Source organism: Mesoplodon mirus (assembly GCF_964341445.2).
Source record: "Mesoplodon mirus genome assembly, chromosome: 11".
NCBI classification, from domain to species: Eukaryota; Metazoa; Chordata; class Mammalia; order Artiodactyla; family Ziphiidae; genus Mesoplodon; species Mesoplodon mirus.
In genome coordinates, this window is record NC_138987.1 from 54478102 (window position 1) to 54494872 (window position 16771).

Genomic DNA, 16771 nt, shown 5'->3' on the forward strand with positions numbered 1-16771 from the left:
TCCTCGTCCATCACGGCCTAACAGCAGCGGGGTCAAGGAATGGTGAGAGACCCACGGAGAGGGGTCCTCTCCCTCCCACCTGAGCAGCACGAGGCACCTTCCCACCCCACAGGGCTGGTGTGAGGACTGCAGAGCCTATAAGTGAGATCGCGCCGCCTTGCCCAGGGCCCCCGAGGCAGGGGTCTGAGCATAAATATTAGCTTCCTACTTGCCTTCCTGTTTCACTGCACCAGCATGGACAAGAAGAGCATCCTGCCTTTCCTTTTCCTGTTGTGCTTCCCAGCTCTGGGGCCAGCCTGGATCCAGAGTTGCCTCTCTTATCACCCCCCCCTTACCCCTTCCCCACCAAACCCCAACTTCGCCCCCTCCCCCAGAACCCCAACCTCCCAACTCTCTGGCCAATCAGCCACCGTTCTGAACCACCCCTGAGCTCCTCGCCCCACTTCTATCCTTTCCAGCGCATCTTCCACTCCCCACCACACTCTCCCTCAGGCCCACTCTTACCTGTGCCAGGGGGACTGGGGCAGTGGGCACCCGGGCTCACCTGGGTCCCATCTGTAGAGAGAAGAGAGATGGAGTGAAGCGGCTGCCGGGAGGGGCAGGGGAGGAGGAGGAGAGAGGGCCGAGCCAGGCAGGCCGCCTGCTGGTCCAGGAGGCCCCACTCCAGCCCGAGGGCACCTCCACCAGAAGCTAAGGGAAAAGACAAGACCCCACCCCATTCCTTTCCTAGGACTCCCGTGCCGCCTGAGAGCGATCCCCAGCTCCATCTTCCTCATCTGATCTTTCAAGCGGCTCAGGTATCTTGCTCCGCTGGAGCTCAGTCCACAGCAAGAAACTCAGGAGGCCCTGGTTTACGCAACGGTGCCCTCAGCCCTCCCTGATGTGCTCAGATACAATCTTCCTTGGGCAGCCAAACCAGGCTCCCCTAGCCCGAAGCGGGAGAAGAGGGCTGGGAGGTGAGGTGGGAGAGCACGGCTGCTAAGACTGCACTAAGGATTCCGGGAGGGAGATGGGGAGAAAGGGAGAGCAGGCCTGCAAGGGGAGCTGCGGCCCCCTCTGAGGCTTCCACAGTGCGGGAGGGACTGGGTCGTGGCCTGGAGGTCAAGTCAGATCTGGTGGGAGCTGAGAAGTGGCGGGTCTGGAATGCATAGCTCGAGGGCCCCACGGTAGGAGCCCCTTTCCTCCTCCTGCCCCATCCTGGGTCCTGCAGCCTCTGTGCCCCCCGAGAAGAGAACCACTCAGCCTTTTTCGTGGATAACCTGAAAAAGAAGTCTTTCCTTCTGGAAATGGTCACCTCTCCCGGGCTCCTAGGCTCAGCCCAGGGCCCCCCATCCCGTTCAGAACCCATGGAACCCCATGGTAGGGCCGGTGCTGTCGGCAGCCGAGAGGCCCGGGGATCCCAGGGGCTGGCTGGGGCGGGGAAAGACAGAGCTGAGTCCTGAGGCCACCTTTCCCTCCTGCTGTCCCAGCTCAGGGCCAAGGGGATGGAGCCTGGAGCCAGGAGGCCTCCTGGAGGGGGATGTGGTAGAAGCCCTCCTCAGGCAGAAGGGTATCTTCTGAAGGACAACGGGCAGGCGCTGCACCACTGCCTAAGGGGCGGCCCCAGGCCTCTTCCAGAAGCTGCAAAAGTAGAAGTCCCTGCAGGCAGGAGCCTCTGGGGGAGGCGGCAACTCTGGGCACAGAGAGACTCCCACCAACTGCCCTCAGACACTAGTGGCCTGCGCTTCAGACGATGACATTTGGTAGGGAAATGGCGCTCCACCTGTTCAAATGCTGCCCGTTCTTTGAAGTCCAACACAAGGCCACCTCCTCATGAAGCTCACCCTGACCACCCCCCCTTACCGCCCACAGCACCCACTCTGTGCCCACCACCTCGACACTCCATTAATCAGAGTCTCTGCGGTGTCACAACTAAGCCATGCCCATCTGCTCCTAACACCTTGCTGGGCACCTGGCATGCTCTGTTAGGAACTGGCGACTTGAACACAATGACGCTCCCCTGGCCCCCTGCCTAGCACATGGCATGCGTATTTCTCAGGGTTTGTGAGCCTCAAGGAACAGGAGTATGGGAGGCAGCCTCCCCTCCCCAGGATGTGGTAGCCCCCTACCCTGGACTCTCTTAGGACCTCCCCTTTCTTCTGTGGGACCTGGTCCTCCAAGAGAGGTTTCTGAACTGGACTCCCGGGTGCAGTCCCGGAGACCGTGTCTGGCCTGGAGTCCTTGGCCTCCAGTCCCTACCCCCTGGGAATTCTCCCCTAGCGCCCTTGGTCCCTGCCTGAGGGCTGGCCAGCAGCACTCACGCGTGGGAGCACAGCCAGCTTCTCTGTGCCCAGCTCCCCTGGTAACCATGGATTCTGGACACCATGCACCCTCTGGATAGGACAAAAGCTAATGGTCCTGAACTCTGTAGTGTTTGTTACAGGGCCCAAAAGGGATGTTCTGTGATGATGATCTATGATGATATAAACTCTGTTCAGAAAAGCTGTGTGTGTGTGTGTATTGCCGACAGGGGCAGCTTCTAAAAGCAATACCTCGGAAAAGTTCTGCTTCTCCTCCAACCCCCTAGGTTTGTACTGAGAGCCTTTGGATTCAGAAGAGCCCAGAGCAACAGAGATAAGATCTGGAGGACAGCTCGCCTGTGTACCAGAGAGAGGAAAGTATCTAAAGGCACCCAGTCAGTGGCAGAACTGAAACCAGAAAGCAGCATCCCAGGCTTGGGGATGAATCTGGGGACCCCTCTTCTCATCAGCCCCTCTCAGAGCGCTGTTACCACTCATTTGGGGTCAGACTGAAATAAGATCAGGAGTGAATGGACCCGAGGGACAGAAAACACTGCATAGGGCTGGACCCTTCTCCATACAGCTCCGGACCTGGGTGGAGAGCTCTCATTTCTGGAATCCTGGCCACCCCCCTATTTCTACCTTCTTTGGAAGCAACTCTAGTCAGGCTGAAGAGGCAGTTTACCTCGTGCTGAGGCTCCTATCAAGTCACCTTCCCCAACCAGACACCTGATCTTACCCAGAAATCCCACCCTAATGGGTCCACCCCGGCCCTCAGCAACCTCCAGGGCAGACACAAACGCCACTCTTCTGTCCCCTAAGCACAAGCTGGCCTCCCACTCCTCCCTTGTTGCCCCAGGCCCTCACCTGCCCAGCAGATGCGACTGGAAACCCGAGCCTGGCCTGACCACCTGCTCTCCCGGTGCTGCCAGCCCTGCATCAGGGGAGGGCTTCCCCAGGAGCAACGCCACCCACAAGCCCCCTCCTAACGCCTCCGATGTCTTTGTCGAGGCTGTGTCCCCCTCCCTGGTCTCCTGAGGAGCTGAAAAAGGAGAAGCAGGCAGACCCAGGCCCTGCAGGCAGAGGAAAACAGACAGGAGCAAGAGGCCAAGCCCTGGGTCCAGGGCGGACTCCCTCCACCCCACCGCCCTCCTCAGCTCGGGTCTGCTTCCCCTGACATGGGCAGACAAAGTCTGACTTCGCGGGGGGCTGGCCAAGAAGACAAAGCTGGGGGTGAAATGGCCTCAGGAAGGTCCAAGAATAAATAAACAGAAGAGAGAACATCATGGTTGCCTAACTCTGACACAGAGTGAGGACTGTGCAGTGTACATTAGGAGCTGATGGGGCTTTAGAGGTTGTGCAGGCCAACACTCTCACTTCCCAGAGAGGTAAAGAAAGAGGGCAAGGGGCTATGTCATGGTCACCCAGCAGGTCAGTGGTACAGCCAGGCCAGACCAGACCAGTGCAGGGGGAAACCCAAGAAGTTGATCCCAAAAGCAGGTACTAAGTACCTCTGTGTGAGGTCACTGGTCCAGGTCTTTTTTTTTTTTTTTTTTTTTTTTTTTTGCGGTACGCGGGCCTCTCACTGTTGTGGCCTCTCCCGTTGCGGAGCACAGGCTCCGGACACGCAGGCCCAGTGGCCATGGCTCACGGGCCCAGCCGCTCCGCGGCATGTGGGATCCTCCCGGACCGGGGCACAAACCCGTGTCCCCTGCATCGACAGGCGGACTCTCAACCACTGTGCCACCAGGGAAGCCCTGGTCCAGGTCTTGAAGGGATGGAAAAGTGAATAAAACCTGACTCTCACTTTAAGGAGTTTAAGGTACAGACCACAGTTGTTGTTTTTTTAATTGAAGAGTATACTACTTGCAGACACTAAAGTAATTCAAAGAGCCCCTGAAAGTATGAAACCAGAAGTTTCTCACTCATCCAACTCCCTAGAACTTCCCTAGACCCAACCCCTTTTAACAGTTTGTGTTCCCCTTCCAGAAATTCTCTGCTGGTTATTAATTCTATTGCTCATTATCTTGGCACCAAGCTGCTTATTACTCAGATTTATCCAGAACCCAGTGGGCTGCACGCTGGCTGGAAACTCCTGCCCCAGGGAGTGATAGAAGCGAGGGTCCACAGCACAGAGGACATTGGCTTTGAGGTCAGATGGACTTGGGTTCAAACTCTGACTCCCTCAGTGACTGGCAAGGAGAGCCAGGGACACGCTGCAGCCTGGGTAAGCCTTGGTTATGCCTCTGAAATAAGAGGATAAAGAATATGGACTGGGAAGAGGTCGTGTGAGATGAGCAATGCTGTGTGTGAAGCAGGGAGCACATGGCGGGTGCTCCCGCAGTGGTCGTGATTCATACTGCTTGCCCCTGAACTAGTCTGCAGCCTCCCTCTGGCACAAGCATTTCAGTGTCTGGTACCACCAGTGTCCTCCCCTTGTCTGCCACAGTCCACTGTCTCCCAGATGTATTCCTGGTCCCGTCTCTTATCCCGACTCTCCCAACCACAGGCTCTTCTCTTTCTCCGCCATCTGAACTTTTGTCAACTAACACTTTACTATGTGCCAGTTGTTCTAGGTGCCCTACGTTTGCTAATTCGCCTAACCCTCATGACAAACCTATGAGGTGGTGACTGTTTTTATGCCCATTATATAGATTAGTCAACTGAGGCCCAGCAGTATTAAATAACTTGTGTGAAGGCACATAACATGGGAGTGGCTGAGCTGGGACTCGAGCCAGGCAACTGGGCTCCAGAATCCATGTTCTCAAGCAATACTCTCCGCTGCTGCTCCCCAGCTCTTCCACTGCCACAGGCCAGCGGGTGGACAGCAAATGCAGGACCCGGTAGGGCACAGGAAAAGATCAAAAAATCCCATAGCCCCCCAGAGACCCAAACCAGCGGCCAACTCCAGCCCTGCTGCAGGTTAGAGGGCAGCAGCTGCCCGTTCCACCTTCGGGCCCCCATGAAGACAATCCCCCAAATCACTTATAGATAGCAACTGTTGACTCTGCAGATTCTAAGAAATGATTTCGTACTACATGTGGGGACAGGAGCCAGCGACCTTGGAGGAGCACTGGCTTCATCTTCCAGGTGGTCGGGTGCCCTGCCCTGTCCCTTCTTTAGATGGTCCCAAGTCCCTCTGAGGCTTTCTCAAAGCACGCTCCGCTGGGCGGGCGGCGGGGCGGGCAGAGGCTCGGCTCCCAGGTGAGCGGCCTGGGATGTGGACCTGCCCAGACAAAGGCCTCCAGTCAGGCCGAGGCAGGGGGCCGCCGCTCTGCAGGCTCAGCAGCTGTGCGCCAGGCAGGAGGCTGGACGTGAGGGCCGCAAGGCCGGCCCTCCGCCTCCGCAGCCAGCATGGCCCTTTCCCCGCGCCTGGGGCCCTGGGGCAGCTATTTTTAGCTCTTGACACCTGGGTATTTTGCAGCCGCAGGATGTCCGGTTTGGAGTCTCTTTCTGGGAATCCCACATGGGGCAGTTGTAAACAGCCCCACGCAGCGGTGGCCCGAGCTGGGAGCTGGCACCCCCCTTTCTGCTGTTTGAGATGAATCAAACAGGAAGCAGACGTAACCATGGCAGCGGCAGCTTGAGCTCCCTGGGGGTGGGAAAGCGTCCTCCCTGGCTCCTTGTCCCTGCCCCAAGTCCATTCCATTTTGTGGCCTCTCCTCACAGATGGCAGGGGGAGCTGGGCCGCTCCGAGTTGTGAGCGGCTGGCAGTTCCTGGGACTGGCGCTCCCTGGAGAGCCTCACTGCCCTCTGGCAAAGAAAAACAGAAGTCCCTCCAAGCCTGGCCCGCCCCCGCTCCCGGGGCCTCTCAGACCACCACTCAGTCTTCCCTGGCTGCCCTCTGCGAAGGTGGGAAAGGGAGGGCAGAGCCACTTGCTCAGGGGCTCAGGGTGTGTGTGCAGCATCCCTGAGCAGGCAGGTTCCCCCAGTCCCAGGCCCAGCCCCCTGGTCCAGCCTGCCCTAGGGTTTCCCAGGTTCCGAAAGGCCTCAAAAACCCCAGTTCCCACTTACCCTCACTCCCCTGTTCCAGGAGCACCAATCCCTGAAACAGGAAGTTCAGCATGATGTCTAACCACCATCTTTCCTATCATAAGCAAAACAGCCCGAGCAGTCAAGATGGGGCCCCCATCTGTAACACGGGGAGAAGAGTCGAGTTTCTATCAGCTTCTGCCTTTGTCTCTCCCCCTCCCCCACCCCCTGGTGCCCCACTTAGACCAGCTGCTCCCTCTTAGCCGCCCGCCAGCCCCAGCCAGTCTTTCTCAAGGGCCAGCGCTTGCCCCAACAGGAAGCACAGTCACCGCCCCGGGGCTGTCTCGGAGCCGCTCCTTTCTCCCCTCTGAGGTCTCCTGTTCATGCCCTCATCCTCACTGATCCCTCAGCCTCTGGAGACCCTGCTTCCCTGTGCACCCCACCTCTGCCTCCCGCCGGTTCTGCCTCCCCGACACGTGCCTTCCTGGCTCCTCTCACCTGTGCCACCCACGAGGTCACTCAGCCCACTCCCGAGACTGCCAGGGAAAAGTTTAAGCTATGATATTAATGTCCATCATTATTATTTTATTATTAGCAGTAACTAGTAATATTAGTATGATCAACAACCATGTGCTGAACGCTTACTGGGTGCCGGTTACTGTGCTAAGTGTCTGACTTGTACTATCTCCTTTGGTCCTCACAACCACCCTATGAGGTCGATACTGCTACCATCCTCACGTTACAAAGGAAGGAAACTGAGGCTCAGAGAGGTTAAGAAACTTGCCGAGGTCACACAGGTGGTAAGTGGGGCTTCTGGGACTCCAGAACCTAAGCTATAATCACTACACTGGTGTTTACAACTAGTCCCACCCACCGAGGTGAGGTAAGGCCACCAAGGGGCCACACAGGACATAGTGCGGTCCCAACATCTGAAGGCCTGGGCGTGACTCACATGTTCCCACAGTGCCGGTACTCCATCCAGAAAACAACAACAAAAATAAAAACTGAATCATCTCTGCCCGTGTCCCTCACGTGCTTTTTCATGTCCAGGCGGCACTCTCCCACCCCATCCTCACTTCCTTTTTCAATCTTACGTTTTCCCTGCTTTTTAAACGTACATATTACCATTTTATCATTTCCTGTAAGCTGCCCCCAGCAGGGTATAACTAAACAAGCAAACCCCCAGGTGCCGTGGAGGATCAATGCTGTGTGAAAGCACGCTGGAAACTGTCAAGCCCTGTCTAAAATGCAGGTTGCATAACCAGAGCAAGACCCCCACAGAGCGGCTACTTGGGAGTGAATTGAATCCCCCAGGGAGGGGATGGGTGCGCTCGCACGCGCGCGCGCGCGCGCGCTCTCTCTCTCTCTCTCTCTCTCTCTCTCTCCCTCTCTTGCCCAGGCCTCACACACTCCGGCAGGCCACGGGCGAGGATGGAGGCACCCACAAGTGCAAAAGGGAGCACCCATCTTCAGGGCAGGCTCCTGGGGACTAGGAACATAACCAAACAGCCATCAGCACCCTTGGACCTGGGGCAGGGAGAGACATAGGCCACAGAGAGACCCTGGCCTGCTCCATGGCCTGGGGCATCACGGATATGAGTCGGTGAATAGCAACAAGCTATGAATGCTGGCACTCACAGGGATGCCACATTAATATTCATGACAGTAAATACCAGATCCCCATCCCAGTTATGCCCCAGAATCCCACTCATTTTGCCTGTTATTTTTGGAAGATGGCAGAACTCTGTTGGGTAGATTCTCCAGGTGACATGATTCCCTTTTGTGGCCAGGGCTGCCCTTGGACTCGCTCAGCTGGGGTTTTTCCAGACCACAGATCCAGCCAGGGTGCTTACACAGCTTTCAGGGAATTCAAAAGCCAGATGCATAGGCCTGGGTACAGATTTGGACAAACCAGCTGTGAAGGACAATTTCTAGCCAACTGCGAATTTGATGAGATGAAAATTTACTGCACTGCAAGGTGGAGATCACTGACTGAAAAAAATGGCATACGTGGTATGGTCTTGTTTTGGTAAGAAGCACGATATATAAAGGCATGTCAGGAGATGGGAAGGTGTACACTGAGGTACTGTGGCAGTGATCTCCCACTGCTGGGATTGGGATGTTTCTTATTCTTTCATTTTTGCTCCTCTGTGTTGTCTGATTGTCTACGATGCACAGGAGCTGTCTCTGTAATAATAAAACAGAACTGACATGTACAGGTACACCCACACAGTATCAAGATGGCACTGCCAATGGGCTGCAAAGTCAGGATGCGACCTCTGGTTCCCGTGAGAACTAGGACATAGGGCTTTCACTGACTCCACATATTATATTCTTGGACCCCATAGCCTCTGGAGTTCTGCGTTATCTACAGCTCAGCATCCTCTGCCTCTCCCGAATCATACAGAGGGCCTAGCACAGGCCTGGGCACAAAGTCAGGACTGACTCAATGGATGCCTGTAGGCTGAATAATGATCATTTCCTGAAAGAAATGCCTGCTGCCGCTTCCAGGGCCACTGTGCTGGGAATACAGACTGCTGACATCACTGACCTTCTCATCCCTCCTCTGCCTCATGCTCCTCTTAAAAGCTGCCAGGGAGGGGGCTAAAATAAAGGTCACCCCAACAGATGCTGGCAAGGTACTTACTCCACAGCAGGGCCATCAGGGCCGGTCCCATCCCAGACCCTCCCCAGTACCAGCTGGCAGCGAGGCCCTCAGGTTCCCCCGCATCCTGCCTCACTGGGAGAGGCCAGGGGTGGGGGAGTGAAAGAGAGAAGGGGTCCACCCTGTGACTTCTGGCTATAGGCTCCTGCTGTTCCAGGCCCTTATGGGTGGAGGAATCTGGAACAGTGAATTTGGCCTGGTTTTTCCTGTGAACTGGGGCTGAGCCCAGTTTCTGTTCTTCATGTCTTTAACATTCCCTATCCCTGACCTTCAAAAATATGAACAATAACATCAATAATAGTGATAATAGTCTGTGTGCACTGACTTCATAGCAGACATGGTGCTAACCTTACTTACTTTAATCTTGAGAACTCCAGGAGCTTGAAACTATTATTACTTTCATATTACTGAGATAGAGAAACTGAGGCACAGAGAGCCGTGGGCCCAAGGTTACACTTAGTGGTAGGCAGGAGAAACAGGGACGCTGCCACATCCTCCCTCTGTGTCCTCACTCGGAAGGCCCTTCTGCCAAGCTTTGCAATGGGCACAGGAGAGTCGAGGGTGACCATTCACATCTGTAGTGTGCATTGGAATCCACCGAGTGTTAACACGCGCATATGAGCAAATCCCCACGTGAAAGACTAGGAAATCAAGTCTCGGAGCCCTTGGCAGCCTTGCACGAGATCCCATAGCCACTCAGCTGGGATTCAAACCCAGGTCTTTGGTATGAGAATGGCAAGCTTTCTTCCCCTCTATCACACAATCTCCTTGGCCCAACTCTCAAGATGGCTCTGAAGGCCTGGAAGGGAGATGCACAGCCTGTAGCACCCCGGAGATGAAGCCTGCGCCCAGCCCCTCGCCCGGTGGGGGTGAGGTGCTGTGACAGCACCTCATCAGCGGCTCCACCGTGACTCACTCCTGGGACCCAGGGGAAACACAGCCCTGAGCTGCGGGCAAACACGGCCTGCCGCCTGCCCCGCCTCCAGCTCCCCGCCTCCACATTTGCTAACCGAAACCCGGCTGTTGCTATTTTTAACCCTCCAGCTCCCCCTGGCCTGGGGCTCCCCCCTTCACCCCACCCCCACCCCCTGCCCCAACCGGGTGCTACCAGCCCGTCATTCTGAGAGCAGTTCCACAACCTGAACGCCCAGGAGGGCGCAGCGGATGCCCGTGCAGGTTTGTGGGGCGAGCAAAACAAGACGGTTATGGCCCCGTCGCCCCGTCGCCGAATTCCCCCACCCCGACGCTTTCCGAACCTGTGGCTCCCCGCCTGCCCCGCTTCTCCCTGTCATCCTGGCAGCGGGGGAGGGAGGAATGGGACTTCCAGGGCTGGTGGGGGGTGAGCTGCAGGAGCCAGAGCTGGCCTCCTCGGGGTGCAAGAGAGCTGAGCTGGACTCCCGAAGAGAGATGGGGTCCCCCTCATTCCCTCCAGGGCACCAGGCTCGCCCTGAAAGCCCAGAGTCTCTGCCCACCAGGGTTTCCAATCCCTGCAGGCAACATGGGGAAAAAAGGAAGTGGCTGGTGAAGGGGTGGGGATGGTGAGTTTAGCCCAGGGCCCTCCTCATGGGATGTCCCCTCCCCATCCTGGGCAGAAGGCCTGGGAAACACAGGAGTCCAGGGGGTGACTGCACCCAGCAGCCTAAAGGAGGCCAGGGTTGAAAGGCTCCAGGCAGCGGGTTGGTTGGAGGGTGGGAGGCCAGACGGGGCCTCTTCTCTCACGTGAGGGCTCCTCTGATACTCAGCTCGCTGAGGAAAGGGCCCTACCATCCTGCAGCCGGCAGCTCTGGGGCCCCAGGGAAAAGCTACCACGAGAAGAACCTGGAGGTGAGAGGGTCTGAAGGCTGCTTGCTGATGTGACGGGGGTGAAGGGGTGGGGCTGCCGGGGGACCAGGGGGGCACTGCCTTCTAGCTGTCATCTGCTGCCCCCACCCAACACCTCCCAAGCCCCCCGCTCAGAGGCTCACCCAGTTTGAGGAGCAGATTCCAAGGGCCCAGGAGAAGCTCTGGAGCGCCCAGCCAAAGATCTCCTCCGCTCCCTCTCTCCTGCCCTGGCCCCCTGCTCGGCCAGCCTCGGCCCTGCCAGCCTCGACCCTCCCTTTGCCCTGTCCTCACTGGCCCCTGCCCCAGCCCTTCTTTCTGGTGTGTCCTCTCTTCCAGGGCCCAGCTCCTCTCTAAGGCTTGACCCCCCCCCCCTCCTCAGTGATTCCTGAGCCAGGTAAATAAATCCCAGTGGCCACAGAGGCAGCCAGGCTAGACCAAGAGGGGAGGGACTTGGCACTGGAGTTGTAGGGTGGGGAGTTGGGGAGGAAGGGAACAAGGTGGGAGGAAGGTGAGGCAGGAGGGTCAGGAATGGGCTGGCACTTGAGAGAGGCTGCCGGCTTCCCAACACCCGACATGTCGACAGGGCCCTGGACTCGGCCCCGCGAAGGGAAAGAGGCTGCTCCCCGAAGCGCCGAAGCAGGCTGGGTCCAGCCCTGTCCAGCTCTCCCTCCTCCTCTCCCCTTCTGCCAGCCTCTGGGGACTGCCTGAGCAGCCGAGACCCTGCTGTTCCATGCCAGGCAAAAGGCTGGCGATTGGGCTCCAGTCCTCTGCCAGCACTCAGCCCAGGTCTCTCACCTGGACCCAGGCGGTTGCCAAGAATGGCCCAGAAGCTCCGAGGGCTCACTTCTAGTCTGGGGAGGTGAGAGCAGGCATCGATGTCACTTCTCAAGCAGGCCTCCCCTGGCTGCCCTATCTAAGGAAGTGCCACCTTGTTATTCTCTATTGCTGCACCTGGTTCATTTCCTTCTTAGGGTTTATTGCAAGGGGTAACGAGATGTATATACTCATTTCTTTACTTGCTTACTTGTCTTACTGTCTCCTCCACTAGAGTGGAAGTTCCCTGAGGTCAGATGCCCTGCCTCTGTGTTCACTGTGTATCTGTGCCTGGGACCTGGCACACAGCAAGGCTCAGTAAGCATCCAATGAGTAACTAAATAGCTGAATGCCTGGCTCAGTAAAGGGGGCCTTCTGGTTGCCAACCTCACTTTTAGGATTGACGAGCAACAGTTCCAGGATTTCCCCAGGGAAGAGGAAGCAGGATGTAACAGGAAGAGCAAGGTCAGGAAGCCCGGGACCCCAGGGAAAAGGTCAAGGCCCAGTAAGCATCCGCACCAGTCCCATCTGGTCCACGGCATCACGCTGAGTATGGACATGTACACAAATGCACACGCAGAGGACGCGTGGGTAGGTCCTGGACTGGTCTTGAAAGGCTTGAATTTTGTCCTGATTCTTCCTCTTAATAGCCCTGTGTCCTTGGACAAACCACATACCTTCTGTGGGTCTCAGTTTCCTCAAAAGAAAATATGAAGAGATTGGTGGTCCTCAAACATGGCTTTGCACCAGCTCACTGAAGCGCATGTCAAACTCCAGATTCCCAGGCCCAACCCCTGCAGACTCTGAGTCTATCTGGAATGGGGCCTGAAGATCTTTATTTTTAATACATTCCCAGGTGACTCTAAAGCAAATGCTCCGGGAACCGGCATTTGAGGAGGGATGAAAATGCTTTCCAGCAAACACCTGGACTTCTATTAAAAAAGCCACTCCTGGGCTTCCCTCGTGGCGCAGTGGTTGAGAGTCCGCCTGCCGATGCAGGGGACATGGGTTCGTGCCCCGGTCCGGGAAGATCCCACATGCCGCAGAGTGGCTGGGCCCGTGAGCCATGGCCGCTGAGCCTGCGCGTCCGGAGCCTGTGCTCCACAACGGGAGAGGCCACAACAGTGAGAGGCCCACGTACCGCCAAAAAAAAAAAAAAAAAAAAAAAGCCACTCCTGCACAGGCATACGTCCCCCCAAGACGTGTCCATATACCCCACGCAGAGCCATGACTTGCAAAGGTGCACAACTCTACAGACGACACACATCTGTACTACACGTGTGCGTGTTCCCCAGACACCCAACAGAGAGCCACCACATGGATCACAAATTGCCGCGGGATCACCACCTCTACATACGCAGCCCAGGGGCACACATGCAGGCCCACCACCACATACCCAGTGTGCACACACACCCATCACATGTTGACCCACACTAAACAGACACTATCCTGAATTTATTTTGCCTCTGGGAACTGGTCCAGGACCAAAGGAGCTATGCTCTGCTGATGAAAACATCCCTCCCGCCTCTGCCACCCCCCACCCCTTGCCCCAGGCAGCATGCTGTCCAGCTCCCCCTCGAAGGGGGAGAGCTGCTGGAGGACAGTGGGGAGATGGGATGAGGGGAGGCACGGAGCCCCCCCCCAAAGTCCAGCAGGCCCTCTCTTCCCCGTCCCCCACCCCGGGGAGGTGCAAAAGGGCCTCCACCCAGCCCAGCCCCCCACCCTGATCCCCAGTGCTCACTCAACCCACTTGCCTAGATTCCCAGGCCCTGGGCCTAGGCAGCCAAAACGGCAAAGGAGGTGGCCAGATTGAGGGACTCCTCCTAATACTCAGACCTCTAAGGAAAGGGCTGTCTGGGGGCACTTTCCTGCAGCTCGAAAGCCTGGGTCCCCCAGGGAAGGTTGCCACAGAAACAGGGGGAAATATCACAGGGAAACACAATACCCGGCAGGGTCACCTGCTGACCAGGCTTCCTGCTGTGTTGCCCACCCCCCATCTCATTGCCTTCTTGGCCTCCTTCTCTGGCCTTAGCCTAGGCCTCCTCACCAATGCTCTCCTTCCTGCCTCCCCTGGGTTACGGAAAGCCGCCTTATGCAGAAACTCTGTCCCTTTTGGTTCCAAACAACAACATCAGGGATGGCCCAGGGCTGAGTCCCCCGCTCCTAATCCTACCAGCATCCCCACCACAGGAAATCAAAGCTTCCTGCCCCAGAGGAAGTGCCCCATCTAGTGAACAAATCCAACACATAAACGCACAGTCCCGGAGCCTTGGGGAGGACAGAGGCCAGCTCCCACGCCTTACCCCGGCCCTGTTTCCAGCAATACCACACACCCCACTACAGGCCCCAGTCTCAACGCCGACTGAGGACAGGTCAGGGCCGAGGCGTGACGGGGGCGTGGGCAGGACCTGAGCCAGGCCAGGGGAGGAGAAGGCCAGGAGAATGGGCACAGGCAGAGTCAGAAGGTCTGGTCCCAGCCCTGCTCAGCCTGCCATTCCCTGGCTGCGTGATCCTGGGCCTTGCATTAGCTCTTCTTCTCTCAGACCCCTGCCAACTTCAAAATTACTAGCTCTTAAAATGAAAGGTCAGGAGAAGGAAGACAAAGAGATGGCAGGGGTTACGCAGGCTTTGGCCTTGGGCAAGGACGCCTGCAGCTACAGGAGGGTCCCCACTCGTACGCCCATCACACATGCGTTTCTCACTTCCAACGGCTTCATATCCGAATTGAGGAGAGGATGGACGAAGTTCCAACTCTCATTCCCAGACCAGGATGAAAGCTGGGGTCCATTATTCCTGAAGGAAGTTGTGGGCATAATAGCCCCCACCGATCCATCTCCTCCTCTGTGGTCATTTTACTGATGGGGAAACTGAGCTTCAGCGTCCAAGCGGAGTGACCAGTTTAGATTCTTGGAATAGTCAGTGCAAGACCTGAATGCAACCTTCTCAGCCTCAGGATCACAGCTTAAGACTTGGTGGCCAGAGAGACACGCACCCCTGGGCTCAAGCTAAGGAACACAGAGACCTCGGGAGAACACCTCCCGGGGCCGTTCCAGATGTTATACCAAGAAGCAGCTCTGGGCCTGCCTCTGAGCCGGGCCAAGCCAGGGACGAGAAACATCAGGGGACTAAAGGCAGGGGAGGAGTCCCAGCAGGTCCAGGACCTGGTTCCAGTCCAGGTTCACTGGGAACAACACAGCAAGACTGCTTTGTGCCTTAGTTTCCCCAGAAGTGACTCCACAGAGGAGGAAACTTACTTATTAATTCAGGTGGGTAGAGGGAACAGAGAGCAGAGTAGGGAGCAACTTGAGATGCTGAGCAAGAAGGAGCTAAGAGATATCTAGCAGAGGCTGGAGGAGCTTCCAAGAGGGCTGGTATGAGGACAGGAGTGTGTGGCAGCCTAAACCACTTGGAGGACCTGGCCTGTGGGGTCCTATGGGGGAGAAATGGGCCACCAAGGTGGCCCATTAGGAGGTAGGAAACTGAGTCACATTCTCTTTTCTTTCAGCCCAGTGGCTGGGCAGGGGTCTTAGGAAGGTTCCCATGGATCCAGGTGCAAGTCCAGGGAACAGGCTGATGAATCCAGATGTTGAGTCTCCAGCAGGGCCACTGAAACTGGTAGGCAGAGCTGGGCCTCAAGCAGATGTTGAATGAGGGTGTGGGGAGGGATGGGCAGCAGCAAGACAGCCAGTGTCCAGATGCAGGGGGAGGCCTCTGGCGTATGCAGGACAGCCAGCAGGGACGGGGAATGGCCTGGACTTGGTGGGAGGAGCACCAGTGGCTGGCAAGGTCAGATCCGAATGGGTAGCCTGGGCAGCGGGAGGGAAGGAAATGGGGGTAGGGGGAACTGGGCGGCCTGCAAGCCCCAGAGGTCTCTCCCTCTCTCTCTCAGCCCACAGGCCTAGAAACTCTGGGCGTCAGGGCCCAGCCCAGCTGCCAGATTTGCCGCCTGCTCTTACTCCCCAGGACCAACAGACCGCAGGCTTGGGGGGCACACATCCTGTCCCCCACCACTCACTACACAGCCTGCGGTCACCATCTTCCCGCGCCCCTCCAGCACCTCCGCAGCTCACTCAGGGCACAGGTGTCTTTTCACCCTGATGGGTGAGCAAAGGTGGGGGGCGGGGGCGGTGCTGAGAGAAACCTCACTGTCAGAGACCCTCCCTCCCAGGGATCACACTCTTCCCAGCGGAGGGGTCGGAGTACGGTCCGGCCGGGATTCGCGGTATGGGGGCGCTGATGTCCGGGTCTAAGAGCCCGGTCCCAACTCAATGGGTCCTGCCCTTTGCCCTGCGCTTCCCAACCTTCCGCCCCGGAGCACCGCCCCCTCCCGGGGCCGCGGCAGCCGTCCCTCACTCCCGGGTCCCCCGGTCCGTTCTCCCTGCAAACGGGGGTGATGGGACGCCGGGCCCGCGCACCGGCGGCCCGGGGCCTCCAACTCCCTCCCTCGGGCCTGTCGCTGCCCCGCGGCTGGCGGATGTGGGCGCCCCGCTGGAGGCCCGAACCCTCCGGCCCCGGAACCAGCCCGGGCCGGGAGCCTGCCAGAGCCCCGCGGAGACGGGCGGGGCGGGCACGGTCGGGGGGGGCGCACTCCGGGCCGGGCCCGCGGGGCCGCCCGGAGCCCGAGCCGGAGCCCGAGCCGGAGCCCGAGCCGGAGCCCGAGCCCGGGCGGGCGGCGCTGGGTGCCGCGCGCAGGGCGGGGCGGGCGGGGGGCGGCAGCCCAGTACTCACCAGAGCCGGGGCTGTGCATCCAGGGGCCGGGGCCCTCAGAGCGGGGGGCTCATGGCGGGGCGGGGGGCTGGGGCGCCGGCCTCACATCCCCCCCGGTCGCCGGAGGCTGCGGAGCGACTGTGAGACGGCGAGAGGAAGGGAGGGGGCCGGGAGGGGGAGGGCCCTGGCAGCCCGGCCGGCCGGGTAGGATGACAATGGAAGGAAATGCTTTATCTGAGTCTGAGAGCGGGCCAAGGGGGAGGGGAGGGAGGGGGCCGGCGCTCGCGGCCCGGGGACACACCACCTCGCAGACACGGCGCGGCGCCCGGGCTGGCGGGCGGCGGACACCCCGCGCGGCCGGCTCGCGGGGAGGCAGCGCCGAACCCGGAACGTGGGACGCGGCCCCGACCCGCCCGCGGACGCCGCGCTGCCGCCCAGTCCCGGCCGCCGCGCGGCGCAGCGACCCGCGCACAATTCCCGGAAACTCAGATACCTGAGCGCACGCACCCTCGCA

The 16771-nt window shown here is 58.4% G+C and overlaps 1 protein-coding gene across 5 annotated transcripts in view; it reads right to left on the minus strand.

Annotated features, from left to right (window-relative positions):
• The window catches only part of HDAC7 (histone deacetylase 7), a 35672-nt gene extending 19109 nt beyond the window's left edge, over window positions 1-16563 (minus strand). For 2 of the 5 annotated variants that reach the window (XM_082634726.1, XM_082634725.1), the window contains exons 1-2: window positions 16279-16531; window positions 505-555 (exon numbers count right to left, since the gene is read on the minus strand). In XM_082634726.1, the coding sequence (XP_082490852.1) occupies window positions 505-555; window positions 16279-16297 (70 nt within the window). In that variant the 5' untranslated portion in view covers window positions 16298-16531. Of the gene's footprint in view, window positions 1-504; window positions 556-16278 lie in introns of all 5 variants that reach the window. The other 3 variants (XM_082634723.1, XM_082634724.1, XM_082634727.1) reach the window with 3 other exon arrangements.
• Between the last annotated feature and the right edge of the window lie 208 nt (window positions 16564-16771).